The sequence below is a fragment of the Leishmania donovani genome, chromosome 32, assembly GCF_000227135.1.
Source record: "Leishmania donovani BPK282A1 complete genome, chromosome 32".
Lineage (NCBI taxonomy): Eukaryota > Euglenozoa > Kinetoplastea > Trypanosomatida > Trypanosomatidae > Leishmania > Leishmania donovani.
Genome location: NC_018259.1, coordinates 272,428 through 293,454, shown reverse-complemented (window position 1 = coordinate 293,454; position 21,027 = coordinate 272,428). Strand labels below are relative to the sequence as shown.

The following is a 21,027-nucleotide window of genomic DNA, read 5'->3' as shown; positions in this document are numbered from 1 at the left end:
CCGATGGACTGGCACCCGACGGAATCGGCTGCCGGGAGGCCAGCACAGCCCCGGAGACTCTAGACGGCGTTGTCGCACTAGACCCGCTCGGCGGCCCCGGAGACACCGCTATCGCGCTGGCTGAAATCAGTGCGCCCTGCGATTTAGTGCCGTCTGCGCCGCTGCTATCGCTGGACGTACACGAGCGCTTGGAGTTGATGATGATCGGCTGCACGCTATTGCCGTTAAGCATTGCTGCGCTGAGGTGCGGTGGAGTGTGCGGAAGCAGTGCGCTTTCCCGTCGACGCTGAATCTGTGCTAGCAGTGGTGCTCCGCAACCCGCTGTTCCTTGCACTGGTGTACGTGCTGAGAGCCTATTGAGACACTAAGTAAGAGAGAAAGCGCGTGCGTTTGCATGACCCTGTGGCTCGCCACTATGCGCGTGGAGGCTTGCACGTATGTTGTTCTCGTGAGAGGCAACAACACACCAGAGAGCCCGCGTGCTGGAAATGCTTCGCAAACCGATTACCCCAATGAGCAAACAAGCAGAGAAAAAAAATGAAGACGGAGGAAGGGAAGGAAGGCAAAAAGAGCGAAAAGGGACGTCAAGCAGTGCAACGCGCGACTATGCCTCGCTTGCCGTCCTTTCGTTTCTTGCGCACAACGCCCGGTGCGGTGTGGCGTGGTGGGGGAGAGAAAGACAGAGTGAGTGAGAGGGAGCGCAAAGGCGGAATAGAAGAAACAAAAAAAAAAAACAGACGAAAAGCAGCAACAGCACCGAACATAACCAAAGCCAAAACAGAAACAGGAGGGAGTACAGGTACGCGTGCGTGAATCGGTGGAGAAGGGGATGGGGTATGGAGGAAGGGAGGGGAAAGGGTGAAAGTAACGCTAGAGATGAAGGTTAGCACAAGTATTGGGCATGTATGGGGATGGTCGTCGACAAAAACAAAAGAAAACGAAAAATAAGGATGAGCGGGAAGGGTGCGAAGAGAGAACGAGACAACCAGCTCTGGACGCCTTTTCATACGCGGGTGGGGGCCCCTCAGCGGGCGCAGGCAACACCCACCCACCCCACACACACACAGGAGAAACCACACGAAGGAAAAAGCAAAAACGCACCGCAACAATAATAATAATAAAACAAGAAGGGAACACTAGACGCAAACGCGAACACGCCGACAGACACGGCACCAGGTGACGGGAAAGGAAGAAAGGACGAAGGAGAGGTGATGGGGAAGGGCAGAAGAGAAAGGACAGGTGAGCGAGGACCTGCAGGCTCGAACGAGTCGATCGAGTTGGAAGACAGAAAGGAATACAGGAACAATAAAACTGGCGTCTGCTCGTGCACGGTGCCTGCGTGTGAGAAGTACGAGTGGGTAGTGAAGTCAGTTCTTTTTTCGTGTGTATATGTTGTTTGCCGCTGTTGTATGCAGATGGGTGGGGGTAGGCTCGCAAACACCCGGACAGGCAACGCAGACACCAACACTCAGCAGTGTGACCGCACCTCACACGGTACGATCTAGAAAGCAGACAAGAGAGAAAGAACACAAGACGAGGAGGATGGAGAAGAAAGTGTCAGAGGCGAGCAAAAAAAAATGTGTTCGTTGACTCTCCTTTTTTTTTCTAGTGCGGAGGGACGAATACACGCACACGCACACACACGAGCCACAGACACAGACACAGACCTCGAGGAACAAGCAGCACGCAGCCGAAAAAAAAAACAAGAGGGGGGGGGGCAAGTAAAAGAGAAATGATGAGGAAATAAAGCGCACGCGCGTAAACCAAAAGCGCTCAACGAGAAAAACGAGAAAGGCAAAGAAAAAGGTGAAACCAAACAAAGGCGAAGACACATGAACACCCACACCCACGCAGAGAGAGACAGAGGCGAAAAAAAAAAACACGAAAACTTGTGTGCACAAACAAAGACGTATGTACGTATATATAAGCAGAAGGGCGCATAAAACAAAAAGAGGGCACGCAACAGAGGCACGCACCCTCGAAAACGAGGGGCAGAAGAAGGATGGGGTGGGTGGGGAGAGGGGAAAGAAGCACGGAGAGTCAAGTAAGATAAAGGGCGTGCAGGCGCAAACGAAAAGAAGAGCTGACTACGCCCAAAGGGTTGAAGTGTGAATTCAGTGGAAATGGTTGGGGAGGAGGCCGAAAAAGGAGAATGCAGGAAGGAGAGCGAACGCAAGCACGAAAACAGCAAGAAAAAGCTGCTGCTGTTGAATCAGCAAATATTATGCGCAGTCACCGGTCACGCACATGCACACACAGATGATATAGGCGGAGAAAAAGATGAGTAAGAGAGCCGTAAAACACCTTTTCCCACCTTAAACGATCGCGTTGCTGAGCTAAAGCGCACCACAGTGTCTTTCAGCAGCAGTGAGACGAGGGCGCCAAAGATGAAGCGCGGTAGGGTGGTCAAACCCACACAAATGAAGAGCACACACACAACAAAAACAGCAACAACCGCAGCAGCAGCAGCAACAACAAAAAGATATGGTGAAATCGGTGGGGAGGGGGGAAGGAGGGCAGAGGAAGCCGTGTGCGCCCCCTTTTTCTTTTGTTTTCTTTTGGTGAGAGGAAGAGGAGTGAGGGTGTATGAGATTGATAAATAAAGGAGAATGATAAGAGACAGCTTGGAATCCAAGAGCGGTGACGAAAGGAGCAAAAAAAAAAAAACATAAAACACACACACACACACACAAGATGAAGGGTGGGCAAAACAAGCACGGGCCGAGGTTTTATGCAACTCAGGCACAAAGAACGTGCAAGAGAGGGTGAGAAAGAAGGGCAGAGGGTGTTGGTAAGAGAAAGGGCGGGAGGCAGATACACCCACACAAGCACACGCGCGCGCTAGAAAAAAAACGCAATAGAAAGTTCGAGCTGGAGTAAATCCACAGACGAAGAAGAAACCCCAACGCCACTACAGAAATCACAAAGCCCGAAAAAAAAAGGCACAGAAACAAAACTCAGTAAATCTACAGAAAAAGATAGCGCACGCGCACACACTAAACATACATCAACAACAGCAAAAAGGTGTGAGAGACGCCGAAACAAGAAGAGCGCGAAGGTACACGTGTGAACAGCACAGGACTAGCGAAAGACAAAAAAAGAAAAACGGAAAAGAAAGAAACAGCAGTGGAGATGACAACGCACCTTCAACGATAGAGGACAACATGCAAGGCAGGAGAGAAGCAAACAACAACAAAAAAAGAAACACCAACGAGGTTTTCTACAGGGAAAGGCAAAGATGTAACAGCGGGAGTGACAGAGGAACAGCAGGAAGGAGTGTCTTGAGAGAGCACGCGTTACACCTTTGTGCGTGTGTATGGGTACAGTGGTGAAGGTAGGTATTTACGCGCGCGTGGGGGGAGGGGGTTGTGTATTCGGGTTCGCGCCTGCGTATGTGGATCAAGACCTTCTCGCAACACCACCAGCATCAAGACGCAATGAATGCCTTTGACAGCACCAGAGGGACAGGAGATAAACACAAGTGAACAAAAACGGGCAAAAAAACGTTGTCGGAGCTCACGGCAAGAAACAGTAAGATGCGAAAGAGAGGAGGGGTTGCTGTATATATCGTCTTTTTCCTGCCACCACCACGCGGTGTGCTGCCTTGCTGCTTTGCGTAGAGACCCACGCCTCGGTTCAGGCTTCCTTCGCTCAGCCTTCCCTTTTTGTGGTGCTCAAAGACACACACCAGAAACAAGATGATCAATACCACGTGATCTTGGTGTCTTGCTAGGTTTCTCTTGCTGAATTTTCCTCGCGACTACCTGTGTCGCAAACACACCTACACTCACAGTCAACAACGGCAGCGACGCGCGCACACACGAGGGGGTGCGATGAAAAAGGAAGGAGACAAAAAAAAAAAGAAAGAAGGCGCGGGTCGGTCCAGCAGCAACAAGGGAGACAGAGAGGCTAACAAAGAGACAAGAGACGCGTCCGCACCTTTCGTGGTAGGCACACACAGAGAAAATGAGGAAAGCAAGGGGAATGGCAAGAGCCAGAGAGTCTCTGCTTTCGTGTGTGTGTGTGTGTGTGTGTGTCAATGTGTGTAACGAGGCGCCGTGAGAACCGCTTTCTCGTTTGCAGCAGCGATCGTGTGTCGATGGATGACGCCGTAAAGCACACAGGAGCGGAGAAGAAGAAATCATGAGAAACGAGGAGAGGATAAAGATAGCGAGAGAGATACGAGCAACATATATGTGCACCAAGGCAGAGGATAAGCAGCTGTCGCGGTAGCGGTGGTGAATGGAGAGGGGAAGGAGGCGCCTGCGTCATTTCATGGAGCAAGAACAAGAGTGAACTGTGCCTCGCAGCCCTATTTCCACCTCGAATTCGCCCCACGCGTCTCCTGGCACATCCGCCACATTATCCGTTCGTTTGGTTTCCCTCCCCCTCGCCTCCTCCGTCGTCGGCGTTCCCGAGCACTACAGCGCCCACACAGCACCCTTACAAGAAGCACAAGAACGCTAGAGAAAGAGTAGGATCGCGGCCGTGGAGGCAGGGAGGGGGGAGGGGTATCATCACACTGTTGCAAGAGAGCGGCAGAGCGCGAGGGTGGCGTGCACGCTAACGCGTCCCAAAGCTCCTTTTTTTTCCTCTCTCCCTCTCCCCATCCCTCGCAGCACCAGCGCCAGCACCAGGGAGGACGGGAGGGGGGGGGGGAGGGCGGCTTTTCCGCAGCCTCACCGCTTTGTGTGTGTGTGTATTGTTGTGAGCACGGGGGATGGGGGTTCAGAGGGAGGGTGCGGATTCATGCGTCCTTGTGTAGATGAAGTGGAGCAACCTAGCAGAGATAACAAGCAGGAGCAATCGATGGAAAACGAATAAATGAGCAAGGACACGCAGTGCCTGCACACCACAGTCGCGGCAGTCACCTCCGAGCGGCGGAGAGGGTGAAGGTTAAGGCGATACAGTGAAGAAGGCGGTAAAAAATAGCGCATGAGACACACGGCTGTCGCACGGCGGAAAACCGATCGACGATGGAGCGAAAACAAGGGGCAAGTCGACAACGGGCGGGCTCACGCTAGCGGCTCAGCAGTGTCTCATCGTCCGTCAGCGCTTCCTCTGCTTTCAGGGCAGCACAGTGTCGCGATGAGCGGTGAAGAAGGCAAAATAGAGTGCTGCCGAGGAATGGCGCGACGCGGGTACCAACCTCCAGTTAATGTGCGCACGTTCTTTCACCGCCCGCAGCTGCGGAGTAGACAACCTGTCGTGAACGACGGTTTTTCCATGACAGCTGGCCCACTCCACATTCAAACGCTGAAAGAGCGCTTGCCTTTTCTTCGTAGTTGTCGCGTGCCACAGAGCGCGTTGCGTGCGATGGCCAACAGGGCGCCTGGAGAGCTCCATCACACGAGACACAAAAGGCAACGCGGCCGCCTCAATGCGAAACGGCGAGAGTGGAAGCCGCAACAGCGTCACCTGCGACGCAGAGCGGTTGTCCACGTCTGTGGTGGATAGCCTCCACACCACGTCTCGCAATTCATCCTTGGAAGGCGCCGGCCGGCCTTGCGCTTCGTGCCAGCTCTTCTGCTCCGCACCACTCACGGCGCACACGCGCGGATACGCCACGTGGTACTGCATTGCGCGTATCGGCAGCACTTGCACAAGCGGTCGCTTACCATCTGGGGATGCGTGCAGCAGCTCCACCACAGGAAAGTGCGTCATTTCCCGTGCTCGTACGTAATGCGGGAGGCTGGTGAAGGCGGCCCTGACTTGCCGCGGGTTTGCCGCGGCAAAACAGTCGCGGCGCCAGCGATAAAAGCGGATGAAGTCGGCGTGCAGCTCCTGCTGCGCACGCCAGTACGCGCGCTTCGCCTCCGTCGGGTGCTGCTCGATCGGCGTGAACAGCTCCGCCGGCGGTGGTCGGAATTCGACGATGACACCCGGGCAACCTTCATCGAGAAACACCGTTTGCCCTTCCCACAGGTAAACGCCAGCGTCTTCAGGGATGAGAGCGGCCTGCCACACATCGAGGCTCGTGTACGGCGACGCTGTGGCCGCGTCTGCAGCCGCTGCCCTCGTCGACTCAACCGTTTGGTGAGACGAGGGCGTCTTCAACGCCCCAGCCGACACGTCAGCGTCATATCTCTTGTTGTTGAACCGCAGCTGTTCGTGGCGCCACCTCTCCAGCGACGCGGCAATCCGTTCCTGCAGCGCCGGCCCGGTACATCTGCTCAGCGGAAAAGCAGAGCGCGTAGCGTTGATGTGGGGGTGGTGCATGTGCGGCGGTGGCACTGCGGTTGGCCAGCGATGATGATCTTCTTGCCAGACCAAGACCCAGCCGAGCCTCCTCATGGTCGCGAGTATGTAGCTAATAGCATCTTTCAGTGTCTCTATAATACACTGTGATTCAGCACTCCCAGATCCAGCGGCAGCAGCAGCGTGGTACGAGGCTACGCCAGCGCCAGATGCAAGGTGGCGTATCTGCGCCTCCCCCACGCAACCTGCTCGTGGCGCACCTCGAAAGCGCCACGAAAAAACAAGAGGGTCTGCGTAGAACTCATAGCTCAAGGTGAAGGCTACCCGAAGGCGATGATAACCCTCCGCCGGATCTGCGAGCGGCCATGCCAGAAGGCCACGGCCGCGCCCGCACGTGTAGAGAAAGCGCACCGCATTCTTCAAAACATCGCGAGTCAGGGAAGCGGGGGGCATTTCTGCGGCCACAAGCTTCTCAGCCGCTGACAGAAGCTCCAGGAGGGCGCGATACTGCCTCAGTGACAAGCCTGTAATCCCGCCAAGAGCTTTTTCCCGCACCGACCGCCAGTAATGAGAGCTCAACTCCGCTTCTAGCAGCGTTGGCTGAAACTCCATCACAAAGAGGTCCGAGAGACACCCATCACGTACGAGCAGCGACCCCGCATCGGACACAAGGGTGGTGAAGTACCTCGGGTTTGGAAACGGGGCGCCAGCCCGGGCACTGCCCGCAGTGAAGACGGCCGCGGAGAGACCCCGGGAATTCAGGCTCTGCAACGTTGCCGCATCGACCACATTGCGTCGGAGCGCCCGCTGGTGCTGCCGGCGCTGCTCCTTCGCGTCCTTTACCAGCACGTAAGGCAACACACGAGACAGCGTTGCATCAGACAGTGGCACGGGGTACGGAGTGCTGTCCTTCTGCAACACCCACTGCCACTTCTGGAGCGGATCTGGAATCCGCTGAAGGCTCTCGTGCATGGAACGCTGGCCACGCAGGCGACGCCGGTGCATCGGATGGTGCACGTCGAACACGGAAAACAGATGTCTGAAAGCGTCTACCGTAAGTCGGTGTGCATGTTTTGCGTGCTCTATCTCCATCGCGGATGCCTTAGCCCAGCAATTCACAATAGGAACCTCTAAGCTCCCTCTTCGCGGCGGCAGGCCAGCTGAGGCACCGCTCTGCGCGCCTATGCTTTGCGCAGGTGTTCTTGCACCCACCACTTCAGCCGATGGCGCGCAGCCGGAGGAGGATTCGGCGACGGCGGTTGCGTTCGCTTCCAGAGAAAGCAGAGCTGCCCGCAGCTGCGAAGGAGCGCGGAGAGGCAACTTGAGGGCTGCGCAAGCTGCGCAGCCCTCAGGTGGAGGTGAGGCTCGGCACAGTTTTTCATACTGGACCGCGTTGCTTTTCAAACGTGGCCACCCCCGCGCGTCGCGAAGACCAGAATGCCCTATGAGGGAGGTGAGGTCCACGACATCCACGTTGACGAACAGTACAAGAGAAACGACCTCGCCGGGGCGTGACTGACTCAACAAACTGCGCCATGCGTACATCGCTTTTCGAAGATCCACTTTACAGTCGATGAGCCACCGTGGCACCACCCAATGAATGCCGTGCTGCACTGCCTCGTGATGCATGTTGTGATGAGAGACGACTGAGCCACTGCCGACACGGTGAAGCTTGCTGTGGTGCAAGAATTCGCGGCCCCGCCGCCGTGCCTCTAGCTTTCCCGCGGGCTGCACCGGCGCTGTCTCTCTGAAGGACCGATGCGCGGATGGCGGGCCGCACTCATCCTCGATGGAAGCGATGAACTGCTCATTAAAGGAGGAGGTAATGCTTTGTCGCAGCTCCTCGTCCTGCTCACCTGGAGTGATGCTCCCGCCTCCACAGAACTCGGCGGCGACCCCATCGTCAACATTCAACGAAGGCGCCACCTCTGCGGCACCGACCGTCTCTGCAGCTGCTTGCATGACGTCCACGTAAGCGCCACTCTTTTCGCACAGCTCCGGGCCCAGGAGTGCTGAAGTGTGTGGGACCAAACGCACCGACGACGGACGCGGCACATCTGGATAGTCGGCCCTGATGAACGCGGTGCATCCGTCGAGCCTAGCTTCCGTGTTGTACATCATGTATGCAGCAGTCGGGAGAAGGCGATAGAGAGTTGTGAAAGCGCTCATAGAGCGTCCTGTCACGATCACCACCGGGAACTGTCGAGGGTCTCGCAGCAGAAAAGATAATGCGGCGAGTTGATGGCAAGTGTGCGTGGATAGCATTCGTGCCGCTGCCCCCGAATAAGCACACCCCAGCCTCCATCCGTGAGAACTGGCCCGCATGACGGAGCATATTGCGTCCAACCCCACACATGCGCGTGCACACACATGCACACACACAGACAGACGCGCAAAGGGAGGGTCTAGAGGGTCCAGGAACGAAAAAGGGTCGCGGCGAGAGAGAGTGGGAGAGGGCGCAAGTTGCGCATCGAACGCACTGGCCTCACAGCTGTGCACGGATGGTGATGCCACACCGCAAACCAAAACACCGAGAGAGTGATGAGGGCCGAAAAAGGGAGCGGTGTTTGAAAATTCGCAAGCGGAAGGCGACTGCGGCTCCTACCTGATCTCGACAGTCTCCAAGTGTGTCCCTCTGCTCGTCTGGAAGAGTGTGAGGGTGTGGCAGTGTATCTGTGTGAATCGGGAGCTGTTGGGAAGGGAGGGGTGTAGAGCATGCCTCGGCGCCAGCGTCTGGAAGAGCGAAACCGACGCACAAAGCAGCCGGGAGCGACGACTGCCAGGCTGGATTCAACGAAGACCGCACAGAAGAAAAGCCGCAGGGGAGAAAAGGCAGAGATTGACAGCGAGTGGCAAAGAGAGACGCAAGCTCAAGCCGGCTTAAAGCCGCCTTCGCAGGCTCACTTCTTCCATGGCCTGAGCGTGAACGCAGCGCAAAGAGGAAGGAAGACGGTAGAGACGGCGTCAGTAGAGCGCGTGCACGCCCACCCACCCACCCACACACACACACGCAGTGGTGGAAACCCCCATTCTTCCCTCGCCCCTCCGCCTTCTTCTCCACACTGTTGTATCTCAAACCATGCTGGGCGAGTCAGTCGCAGCCGTCCCACACACGCGCACACGGGATCTGCGGCAACGCGGCGTCGGCCGTTTCTTTTTTTTTTTTTCACTACCTGTCCACTCCGGATTGCCTCTAGCTGATGTGGCTGGTGCGATGATTCGGCTTGTATTCGTTGCTGGTCGACTAAAGGGAGAGAGAGAGAGACGTGGCTTCCAGAGGAAAACACGGAAAATCGGTTGAGCTGCTGGACGTGCGCATACAGGAAAGCGGGAGCGAGGAGGTTGCAGTAGCACGAACTCACAAGTCCCTCCCTCCCCCCTCCAGAACCCCACGCACAAGAATAACAGCACGATGGTGGGTTGCGCATTTGTGTTCGCCGTCACGCTTGTAGCGTGGTGATGACCCTTGCCTTGCTTTTCCACTTGTCTGTTGGACTTTAGATGCAATCATACATGGTGAGAGGCAGAATGGGGCTGGGAGGACCGACATCTCACCTTGGTAAGAAGCAACCAAACAAAAAGGAGTGAGCCTACGCCAGCGGGTGATGTGCTCTTCCGACGTGAGATACAAAAGGGAGGGAGGGCGGCGGGAGAGGAGACAAGTGGAAGGGAGGGTGGCGGCGTCGTGGTTGAGATATACGCAAAACAGGAGGACACGTGCACACCGAACAACACGCTCGATGGCAAGGACAGCACAACGTGCACAGCCTTGGTGCCGCCTCCCCATCCCCAAGCCAATTCCATCCACCGTACACCGGCTTCCACCCCACACCTACTTCGCCCTCGCAAGGAAATACCCGAACAGAAAGTGAAAAGGAGAGGAGGTTGCGCACGACACGCCTGCGCGAACTCCTCCGCACCAGAGGGGAGGTCACGGACCATCATCGGCTCGACCTCGCCGATCCCCACCACACGCAGAAAGGCCACCTAACGCACCACCACGCAATCCCCTGGTGCCTGGCACGCAGCTTGGAAGTCCTCGAACGCTACGGCAGGCGAGCCGCCTGCATCTCCAGGAAAGATATGCCGATGGGAGTAAATTTCAAACGCTGCGGTGAGAGGATGGCTGGTTTCGGCCTCAGGAGATTGGTACACGGCCGTTCCGCGGAACTCCAGCGTGCCGCTTCACTGTGCCAAGTCCGCCGCCTCTGAAACTGTGGAGCCGACGCCGGACCCCTTTCACATGCGGTCCGCCCCAAGGAAGATGTTGTACGGCTTCGCATCGCCATGCGTGATGCCGCCGCCGTGCTGGCACGCCAAGCCGTGCAGGATGTCCACCTTGTAGCGGCGCGCCAAGGACTTGGTCGGCACGCCGAAGCGGGCCGTCGCGTCCCTCAGCGAGCCGTCCGGTGCGCCCCCCATCATGATGTCCGTCTGCAATTCCTGCCACGTGGAGGAGATGTACTGGTTCACGTTGAGTGGCTTCAAAGTGAGCATGATGTTCATCTCCTTGTGCAACCCGCACTTCCAGAATGTTGCGGGTTCGTCGGGGGGTGAAAAGGTGATGGCCACTGGAGGTTCGCCGCCGGCGATCGCCGGGTGCACGATGCTGGATGAGCGCGTGGGCACCGGCTAGCGAGCCCGGCTCCACGTCTTGTCGCTGCTGTACAGCAGGCACAGCAGAATGTTTTTGGCGGTCGCCGGCGAGCCCCTGTCGGGCGCCGGCAGCTCCTCCTCCTCCTCTGCTGCACCCAACTGGGGCTAAAAGTAGATCCACTCCATAAGTCCCTGCTCGGTGCCTTTCAGCGCTGAGCCCGCGTAGCTGGCGAAGGCAAGCTTCGCTGGTGTCACGGCCGCCAGAGGCGCACCTCAGTGAATGCCGGGCGTCGGAAAGCGACGAGCCTCCAGGCTGGCCATTCCCATCCTCAGTTTGTAGTGGACGCCCTCCGCCGTGTTTCACGCGGCCCATTCCGGTGCGAATGGGTCGGGTCGGCGCGAGGTCGCATCGCCGGCTCTCTTGTCCATGAGGCTGCGAGCGGTGTCGGAAACTGAAGCAAACGGGCCATCCTGATGCGCCAGCCCCATGCGCTGTGGCATGTACCGCCAATACCCTTTACATGTGCGGCAGTGCACAGCCTCTGTAACGATGCGCATTGGCGGTTCGTGGAAGTGGCTCGTATAGTACGTCGTGTTCCCTTCCTGCATCCGCGTGAGGCGCAGCTGAATACAGTGCGCCGACGTCGGATCGATAGCGCTCACGCGCCTGTGCGCCCGCAGCACGATGACGCAGTCACCCACGCGCAGGTACTGAAAGCCCGCTCAGAACGGTTCCGCGCGGGGCTGCATCCGCGCCAGCCTTCCTTCGATAGCGTCGTGCAGCTCGCAGAGTGAGTGCGGCACCTCTCGATGAGGGATAGCAGCGAACTCGAGAAGGATCGTCTCGGAAAACTCGACGCGCTTCGCCGTTGGTTACGTGACGACGACACAGGAAAGGCGCGTTTGTGCAGCAGAATGAAGAACTCGATAAAGTGCGCCCTGCCGAACACAACGCAGCTCTTGCAGCCGGTTTCACTGACCCAGGTGCCAAAAAGAAAGTTGTTCGTGATCACCTGCACGCTAATCCGACGGGCATTCTCGGGCTTGATGCGGCTCTGCACTGCGATAGCAAAGTCGCACGAGCGCTTCGCGTGCTGCGGCAGAGACACGTCAAGGCGTTGAAGGTGATGACGGCATAGTCAGAGCGCAGGAGCAGGAGGCAGCCGCGAAACTCGCTGGTAGCGTCGTTTACGAACTTGCGCGCCGCGTCGGCCACGAGCTGCAACGTGGACGACACCTACAGCGCTGCTGTGAGCTAATGAACGACCGTGCGCAAGCCGGCAGCCACATAGGACGAGGCGCACGCCGAGCGCGAGGCGGCTGCCAGCATTGTGAGGGAGAGGACGCGCAGGGTGCGGTGGATGCCGATGAAAGAGCCGTACTGGAGGACAACAGACACAAACACTGGCTCCTGCCCCTTGGCGCACTTGCAGCAGGAAAAGCTCATCATGGCTGTGTCGCCACCAAGCCGACTTGAGGCCACCATGCCCTCGGCAGCGACGACGACATCCCTTAAAGCCGCCGTATGGCCGCGTCGTCGTGGAGGATACTCGACGACCGCCTTCGCCAGCGGACGCTGAACCTTGGCAAGCGCGAAGGGGCCGTAGGCGGAGTCGTAGTCGAGCAGGCGCTGCCGCGACTGATTCCGTGAGTTTACGATGGTCACCCCGCATCTGCGTTGCCTACGACACCCCCTGAGAGTTCTCTCTGGCTGCCCCTCTCGGTGATCACCCACACGAGCACCTGTACGGAGAAGTAGGCGTACCAGCCAGAGAAGTTCAAGGGCAGCCACCCCTTCGTCGGAAGAGACAGATCTCGCCCGCGCAGCTCCGCTGCGCTGCAGACACTCGACTAGCGTTCACCGACATATCAGCTCTGACCCCCTTCCCCAAAAGCGGGAGAGAGAAGGGGTCCGTGCGGTGATGAGTCTACTAGCCGGGAGGAGGAGGGGGGAGCTCTTGCGCAGTAACACTCGCAAGGGCTGCTGGAGCAGATGCGTGGTAGGGCCCAACGGGTACCGGCTTCGATGGTGGTCAAAGTCGTTCTTCACCATGCTACCAAGTTAGCCTTTCCTGAAGAAGGTCGACACAGCCACGGGCCACACTTTCTCCCCCTCGCCGTACACGCCGTTGATGAAGGAGACGAAGTCGCGGCATCGCTACTGACTGACGCTGCCGGCTACGGAGAGCAGCGCCTGGGTGCGGTTCTACAGCACGCAAGGCGTCGCGCGCTCGCACCTAGAGTTGTGGCCAATCAAGATGACCTTTGACGTGTTCGGCAGTCTCCGCACTGAGGTGGAGGCGGAGGACATCATACGTGCAATAGCCTGCGCCTGCGACACCTGGGCGGCCGCCGAGCCATTGCGGAAGCCAATGATGTAGCTAGGCAAGAAGCCGGACGGGCCCATGAAGCACACGCCAAGGCCCGTGGTGAAGGCGATGAGTGCTGGCGTGCTCACCTGAGGCCCTTTGAGCTTGTGAGCGTCTCGCTTCCGGCGAGAGCGAGCGCAGCCCCACGAGGCTCGATCTGCTCTTACACAAACACATGCCACTGGAGGGCGGCGTGGTGTTCGTCGACACCGTCGGTGGGTGAGACAGATTTGTGTCTGTCGCGAAGAAGAGCGCCCCACATCCAGTCGGGCCACCCGTGGACCGTCTCGTCAACGCCGCCACCGCCCATGGAATGCAGCATTGGAAGAGGAAGAGGCGCAAGGCATAAGAGCGCGCCGCATGGAGCAGCATTAAGGAAGACTTCTGAAAAGAGAACGAACGAGAGCCGCTTTGAAGGCAGCGCCGATGCACGAAAAGGAGCGGAACCCCCCCTCCCTCCCTCTCTCTCTCTCTCGAAGGACGGCTTGCACACGCAAACAATGTCGCGGCGAACTTGCGCACGGTCCACCGCCAATGGTTCTCCGTTGAGACGGATGAAAGCGGCAGAGACACAGACGTAAGGCAACGCGAACGCGGCGGCATCTACTGAAAAAAAAAGTGGAACGCAGCACCTCTCCCAGAACCACCCTAGGGGCAGGATAGAGGGAAGTGGGACAGAGAAAGAGAGACCGACAGCAACGCGGGGAAGGCTTCCAGAGAAATCCCCCAACGAAACGGCTCGCTAATAATGCGTTCTGGCACATCGCGATAGTGTCACAGGAATCCAACAAGCGCGAGAGAGCCCTGAACCTCTAAACTCCTGCGAAGGAAAGCGCCAAGAGGGCGGAGGGGGAGGGGGCAACAGAAGACACAGGATAAGCAGCAGTCACCACGCATCAGGGGCACGGCGTTCAATTGACAGGCAAGCAGGCCAAACAAACATAAAATACGAAAATGAAGACTCAAGCAGAGTCCGCAGATACTGTAGAAGTGAGATGGTGGACGAGAGAAACAGAAGCTGCGGCAGGCAGTCCTCGTCTGTGTTCCTGTGGTGTGGGATCGTGCGTGAAGCTGGCACCGCTAGCCAGAGACGTCTGCCGTTCCCTCTCGTGGTCGGCTACATCCTTGGCTATGAAGTGAGCCCGGAGCGCATGCATAAATGTGTTCGTACGTATGCGTCTATCAGGGAAGGAACAAAACAAAAAGAGATGGGGAGCAGGGCAGGCAAAAGACAAGATCCGCCGTGTGCGAGAGAGACGGGGTGACGGAAAGTAAAAGGCAGCATCAGCAGGAGGTCGCCTGGAAGAAAGGGGCAAATGAGTGATGCGGATCGTTTGCCAGACCAACCAAAGAGGCAGGAGAGAGACACGCACACGTGCACGGGGGAGGCACATCCGCACTGTTCCTTCTTGTTTCGCTGCCGTTGTTTGTTTGGTCCAAGTGGAATAATCACGGACACTCGCACAGAGAGCCGTGTTACTCGGCGCTCTGTTCAGACAAGGAGTGGGAGCAAGGGTTCAGGGTGCTCAGCTGGGCCATCACCAACCAGCTCGTCCCCACGGCCCTTGTGTTGGTGTGCCTTCGAGTTGCCTTTATCTTCTCTGCGGCATTCACGTCCGTTGGTCGCTGATTTGTCACGTGCGGCTGCTGGTGCGGCAAACTAAAAACAAAGACGCTGTGTGGAAGGAGGGAGAAAAGGCCGCAGGGGCAGCGGCACCTTGGAGTGGGAGGTGACCAAGGCACGAACGGGTGCACGCAGACGCCGACAAGAGCAGAGAAGAAACACCGCGCTGCACGGCGCCCCTCAGCGCTGAGAACGATGGGGTAGACGGCAAGAACAGAATCCAAGAGAGCAGCAGCCCCAGCAACGGCAGCGGCCATGCCACTGGTAGCAAATGGTCCAGCAAGCGCGGGGAAGTCGAAACGCTATTTGTCAAACGCGGCACCAATAGGTCGCTACACAAACGCCACCTTCTGGTTCAGGTAGTACATGGAGACGGCTGGGTACAGCGCGTCGCTCTCTTTGAGGCCGGGGATGTGGCCGGTACCCTTCTTGTTCCCGCTCACCATGCACAGGGTGCCCGTCACGGCGTCCCAATCGAATTCAACGACGCAGTCCGTCGAGTAGGGGAACCGGTCGCACTTCCACGCGCCGTAGGTGTCGCCAGCCCGCGAGAGACACCAGCCGCCGAGCTCAGAAATGTACTTGCTACCGGTCGCGCTTGCCAGCTGCGCGCTGAGCTGGGGAAGCAGGCCTATCATCAAGCCAGACCCATCTGCGCCTTCGCCTTGATCAATAATTCGAATGGCCCACTGATGATTCGTGGCCGACAGCGGCGTCTTCGCCCGCAGCGTCACCCACCCGCCGTTTGTCTCGCGCTGCGCGGTAGTGCCGTCAATCGTGACGCCGGGGTGGGGGGTGGTCGTGTCGATCTCGAGAATGTCAAGCCCCATCGTTATTTTTTTTTTCTGTCAGCTTTTCGCCGCTGCGCTTTGTGCGCAAGAGGAAAAAAAAGAGAGATGAAGAAAGGGGGCGCGAGACGTGAGCTGCGAAGCACGCGACGGTGCAGAAAAGGAGAACGAGAAGCCGGCCGACTGCGTGGGACGAGTGCGGGGGGGGGGGAAGCGGGGGCAGAGACTCGGGAGTGGAGGTGCGCCGGCAAGACGCACGCTTTGCGAGGATGCATACATATGCATGCGGGCGAGTAGAGCCGACGAACGAAAAGAAGGAAGCGGGGGGAGGGGAGGGGAATGGCTCGGCAAAGGCGTTCCGCAACTGAGAACAGAAAAAGAGGGAGGCCACAAGAGAGCTCACACGAGCGAGCGCAGGGCAACGAGTACCGTGATCCACCGTACGGCCATCAGAGAGGCAAGCAGGGGCGCATATGCAGCATCCATCATGCACAGACATATGGGCTGTACAGCGTGCGTGCATGGCAAGTCGAGTAGAGGATCTGTGCCGCGCGGGAATGCTCACCATGTGCGGCAGCCTCTCGGCAGCTCAATATTATAGCACACGTGCACGCGGAGGAGCGCTCATGTTAAGGACGGCTGCGCAGCACTCTTTTCTCCCATGGGACTCTAGATCACCCCAGCAGAGGATCTACGGGCACATTACACATATACAGGTGTCAATATCGAACGCACTCGCTCTCGCTGTCACCAGCCCCCTCCCACGCCACGACAAGGATGCGGTGGGTTAACAAGAAAGCGATAGGGCGGAATTATAAGACACCCTTTTCTCCATATAACGCAGCGTTTCCTGCAACGGCTCCTAGGTGAGGGGGCTGTGTGCGAGTGTATGTTATATTTTCGGTTTCTCGCTGTCGTTGGGCATACAGTGAGAGCCGACCAGACGAACAGACGAATGGGGGAGAGCTCGACGGTGAGGAAAGCACGCACCGAAGAAAAAGAAAAAATACAAAAGGCAAGAGAAGTCGGTAAGCGAAGCGACGAGAGAAGAAGCAGTAGCAAGAAAGGTCGGAAAGGTATGACCGCACACACGCACATACACATACACGTACACATACACATATACAGAGAGACACACGCTCATGAGCCTGTCCCACCCATGCGCGCACGCAATCGTGAACGCACATACACATAGGACACAGAGCAGAGGTGTAGGAAGGGGAGGCTGTGATGAGGCTGGGAGAGAGACAGACGAGGCCGGCACACGGACGCACAAGGAGAGAGATGGGGGGGGGAGGAGGGTAGAGCAAGGAGAAAAGAAAGGCGCCTGCCCACGAAAAGGACAACAAAGGCGAAGAAGACAGCAACAACAGAGGGGCGGAAAAGTGATGAGGAAGGCGGCAGTGAAATACGCACAAATCCCGAAGGAAAAAAAGGAAAAATGGAAGAGACAGAAGCACGACATGAGAACCAGCGGCAACGACAAGAACAGCGCGGACGGTACAAGGACAGAGAGGATCGAGAGCAGGCGAGAGAGGTGGTGAGCAGAGGAGAAATAAAGTGAACAGGGGGATGAGGCATGAGCACATCCGCAAAAAGCTTGCGGAGTGGCCTACGGGCGGTACACTTTGCTGTAATCGGCCAGGATGCTGATGATTTCTGCCATGGTGCAGCGCCGCTCCACGTCCCGCTCAAACGCGCGTCGGGCGATGCATTGCAACCACCTCGGCGACCTCTCTAGCTGCTCCGTCGTGAAGGGCACCACCTCCTCATTCGCAATGTAGAACATGAGTGGAATAGAGTCCAGTGCCGAGAAGCGGCGCTCACCATAGGACCACGGTGACTTTCCCAGCCACAGCTGCACCAGCGTACACGCGTAGGCCCACACATCTGACTTGAGGTGTGGCTCATTCAAGATCACCTCCGGTGCCATGTACGCAGCTGTCCCGAATAGCTGCAAGGAGCCGCTCTCTCGCTTGGAGGAGCGGAGCAAAGGACTGCCGTTGTCCGAGCTGACCAAGGAGAAGCTACTGCACCCGAAGTCAGAGATGGCCACACTGCCGTCTGAGCGCGTCAGCACATTTTCCGGCTTCACGTCACCGTGGATCACATTGTGGTCGTGCAGGTGCTTCAGGCCGCGTGCAATGCCGACGGCGTGATCGTAGAAGAGCGGCTCTGGAATGGGCCGAAAGTAGCGGTACAGCTGCACAATGCTGCCGCCGCTGGCGTACTCCATGACGAGCAGTAGCTGGTTCGTGTCGACCTCCCTCGACGCACCGTAGAAGGTGATGACGTTTGCGTGCGGCGGCAGCATCGACCACATTTGAAACTCACGCCAGTTGAGGTCCGCTGTTTTGTCATCGTAAGAGTAGCGCGACTGCTTCACCGCTACGATTCTGCCCGTATCCAGATTCAGAGCCCTGTATACGGCACCAAAGGCACCCTTCCCGATGGGGCCGCTGCTTACGCGGAAGTGGTGGGACAAGATCGAAATGCCGCTCTGCTCCGACTCCTGCACCACTGCTGCAGTGAAGTTTCGGATGATCGTGTGGCTCTCGCTGCACACCACCGTCATCGTCGCGTCGCTGATCACATCATCGTCTTCCTCCGGCGCCTCGGCGCCGCCGTGATAGTGCGCCTCCTGAGTCACCATCACCTGCGAGCAAGGGGAGCAGGAAATGGTGCAGGACGGCTTCAGCACCGCCGCATCGCTGGCGGCAGCGCCGACAATGCGGTCACGCTCCACAACCTCCTTCGTCTTTGCCTCCATGCACACCGTCACCTCTCGCGAGAGAAGCTCGGTGTTCTCTGTTGATTCGTCAAGCGCCTCGCTCGATCGTTTGGGGGGGAGAAGGTATGCAATGCGCGTCGACGGTGTCTCCTGCTCCCCAGTCGTGCACACCGCCGTAGCCTGTCGCGAGGCCGTCATCGACAGCGACAAGTCTGAAATCGGGCTCTTGATGGCGTTCAAGACTGCGTCGATGCCCGATGATGACGCGCTGGTGACGACAGCGGTAGAAACTCCGCAGGTCGTCGATGAGAAGGCGTTGGCGTTGTTAGTGATGCCGGTTCCAGCAGCTGGGGTGGCGCTCAGTTGCGCAAAAGGGTCAGCAGCCCTTGAAGTGGTAGCCGGTGATGAGGAGGGCGACGGGGATGCCGAGGAAGGGCGGGGGGACGGAATAGCAATGCGGTTTAGCCGCACCTTTGACACACTGACGCCCATCTCGACGCCGGTGCCCGACTGTGCCGCTGGCTGGTGGGGAAAACGTTGTGGCAGCAGCGTGACAGACGCCTTGCAATCAGTGGGCAAATCAAAGGGTTTGGGGGTGATCGATCCGCGCATCCACTGGGTATTGCCCGGAGACTCTGGTGGTCTGCGCTGGCGGTCGTGTCGAACAGTGGAGCTGTGCACCGTGAGGTCGAACGCCGCACTGCTACCGTTGAAGGCGAAGTCATCACTGGCGCCGAGGTCCGGGCGAGTGGCTGAGAAGTTCGTCCCGAGCACCTGTCGCTCTTGCTCCCGTTCTTGGCGGCTCATCTCGAAGCACCAGACCAGCCCGTCAAAGTGCTGGAGATGGTACTGGAAGACCGACCAAACCGGGACAAAGGTATGGCGCTCCTCAAAGTAAGCAAATACCTCGCCTTTCACTATGGTGCACGGCAGGACGCGGGGGCCGTGCTTCATGTCGGGGTGGAGCAGCTGCATGGTGTTGAAGTCCTTCATGGTCACGCTCAGACGCGCTTTGAGGGGGAGACAGCTGCACTTGGTAGCCACTAAAAGGCCGATTTCGTCGTCCTCCGCCGATGTGTCCGGCAGTCCTCCAAGGTCGTCGTGGCATACAATGAAGCTCATGCGCGGTGGCGCCGGTATGATGGACGCATCCTTGACAGCGCGGTAAAGTGCCACGGCAAGCCAGTGCATGCGGTAGAGCAAACGCGCGTCGTCCGAGTTGAGCGGGCGTACAAGGTTGTCGGGGTTGCAGAGGTCGAAGAAGGCGCGGTTTTCGTGCACCGACTTTTCCCAGCCGAGAAAGCGCTCGCACATGCTATTCAGCTTTCGCACCCACTGCTCCGCCGCTGCAAGGTTCTTCCCTTGTTCCTCGATCAGTTTCAGTGCCTTTGAGGGCTGCGCCTTGTCACCTCGGCTTAGCTGTAGCCCACGTGAGAAGTCGAGGGTGGAGAGAGAGTTCAGTTTGCTAAAGGACCTGCTCGCGCTGACGACGTCAGTTGCTCCATCCTCGGCTGCGCCCTTGAAGACACGATCGATGTCCGCCAGCGAGGGGTACAGGATCTCGTGGGTGATGGGGTTCGGCGTCCCTGGGTGAACGCGGTGGTCGTCCGGCAGCACCTCCAACTTGCCACAGCGGTCCAGGGCCTCCTCCACGAGACAGCTCAGCACGCGTCCGTTGCGCAGAAAGTCCAGTGAGCCGTCCCACTTCCAGTCAGGGCCGAGGTCAAAGCACCAGTGGAAGCTCGTCGAGTGGCTGCGGCGGCCCGATTTATCGTGAAACCCGCGCACGGTCGAGGAGACGGGGTTGCGGGCGGCATGGGTGGCGCTGTCCGGCCGGCTACCGAAGTCATTGCCGTAGTTTTCTGAACTGTACGCCGGATTTGAGGAAATCGGGGTGTTCGTGCAGTTGCTACTGGGGCAGGACAGGAATGTGCGCCCAGAGTCGGCGAAGTCGGACGAAGTGGGCATCAGCACCGGCACCCCTGTGGCCGTATGGGAAGGGCTGCCGGCGTCCATCTTGCGCTTCTTCGCGTCCAGGCAGCGCTGCACCTGCACGATCCACTCCATCCACGTGCTCATCATTGCGTAGAGGCTCACCACGTCCATCAAAATCTTTGGCTGCTTATCCTGGTAGCGCATGAGAAGAAGATAAAACAGCTCCAAGTCAGACAAGTTCAGCTTCTTGGCCCGTTCCAGGATGTTTGGGGCATCGATCGCTCGCTCGGGCTCGTTTTCTTCCAGCACCGCCATCAGGCGGTCCCACCGCGTGGCGGGGAGCTTTGCCAGCGTGCTGTCCATCAGAAGCGATGGCCGAGAGCGCGCCGGGATGAGGTGAAGCAGTGGAAGCTGCCGTCGCTTGGTGGTCTTGACTTTTTGTAAGGCTGGAGAGAAAGAGTTCGTGAAATGTGAGGGCGTTCCTCACGCTCCTCCCTGGTGATGAAGCCCGTACAAACAAGCAGCACAGACGTAGCACGGAAGACAAACACAACACGAAAAAGGGAAGAAGGAGGAGGGGGAGGGGGGGAGGGGCAAAACGAGAAAAAAAAAGAGCAAAGATGATCTTGGGAGATCCGAAAAGGCTGTGCGGCGCTCAGCAGCAAGTCCGCCGCCGCCACGGCAGGAGTCCCCAGAGTTCAGGTCCCTTGTCGCTCTCCCTTCCTGTGTCTCTCTTTCCTCTTGTTGCGCTTGTCGGGCAATGCGATGTCCAATCGGGAAGAGAAC

The 21,027-nt window shown here is 58.0% G+C and overlaps 3 protein-coding genes and 1 pseudogene across 3 annotated transcripts, besides 1 other annotated feature; all 4 read right to left on the bottom strand.

The window, feature by feature from the left end:
* Positions 1-5,067: 5,067 nt before the first annotated feature.
* LDBPK_320850 (hypothetical protein, unknown function) lies at positions 5,068-8,463 on the bottom strand (the record flags this gene model as incomplete). Its single annotated transcript, XM_003863454.1, has 1 exon — positions 5,068-8,463. The coding sequence occupies one exon, from the start codon at positions 8,461-8,463 to the stop codon at positions 5,068-5,070; it is 3,396 nt and encodes a 1,131-aa protein (XP_003863502.1).
* A 5,071-nt stretch (positions 8,464-13,534) lies between these two features.
* On the bottom strand, positions 13,535-13,927 carry LDBPK_320840 (annotated as a pseudogene).
* Positions 13,535-13,927: a sequence feature.
* Positions 13,928-15,119: 1,192 nt separating this feature from the next.
* Positions 15,120-15,617, bottom strand: LDBPK_320830 (hypothetical protein, conserved; the record flags this gene model as incomplete). The annotated part of the gene is made up of 1 exon (XM_003863453.1): positions 15,120-15,617. The coding sequence occupies one exon, from the start codon at positions 15,615-15,617 to the stop codon at positions 15,120-15,122; it is 498 nt and encodes a 165-aa protein (XP_003863501.1).
* A 1,570-nt stretch (positions 15,618-17,187) lies between these two features.
* Positions 17,188-20,604, bottom strand: LDBPK_320820 (protein kinase, putative; the record flags this gene model as incomplete). The annotated part of the gene is made up of 1 exon (XM_003863452.1): positions 17,188-20,604. One exon carries the CDS (start codon positions 20,602-20,604, stop codon positions 17,188-17,190), a length of 3,417 nt encoding a protein of 1,138 aa, XP_003863500.1.
* Positions 20,605-21,027: the final 423 nt, after the last annotated feature.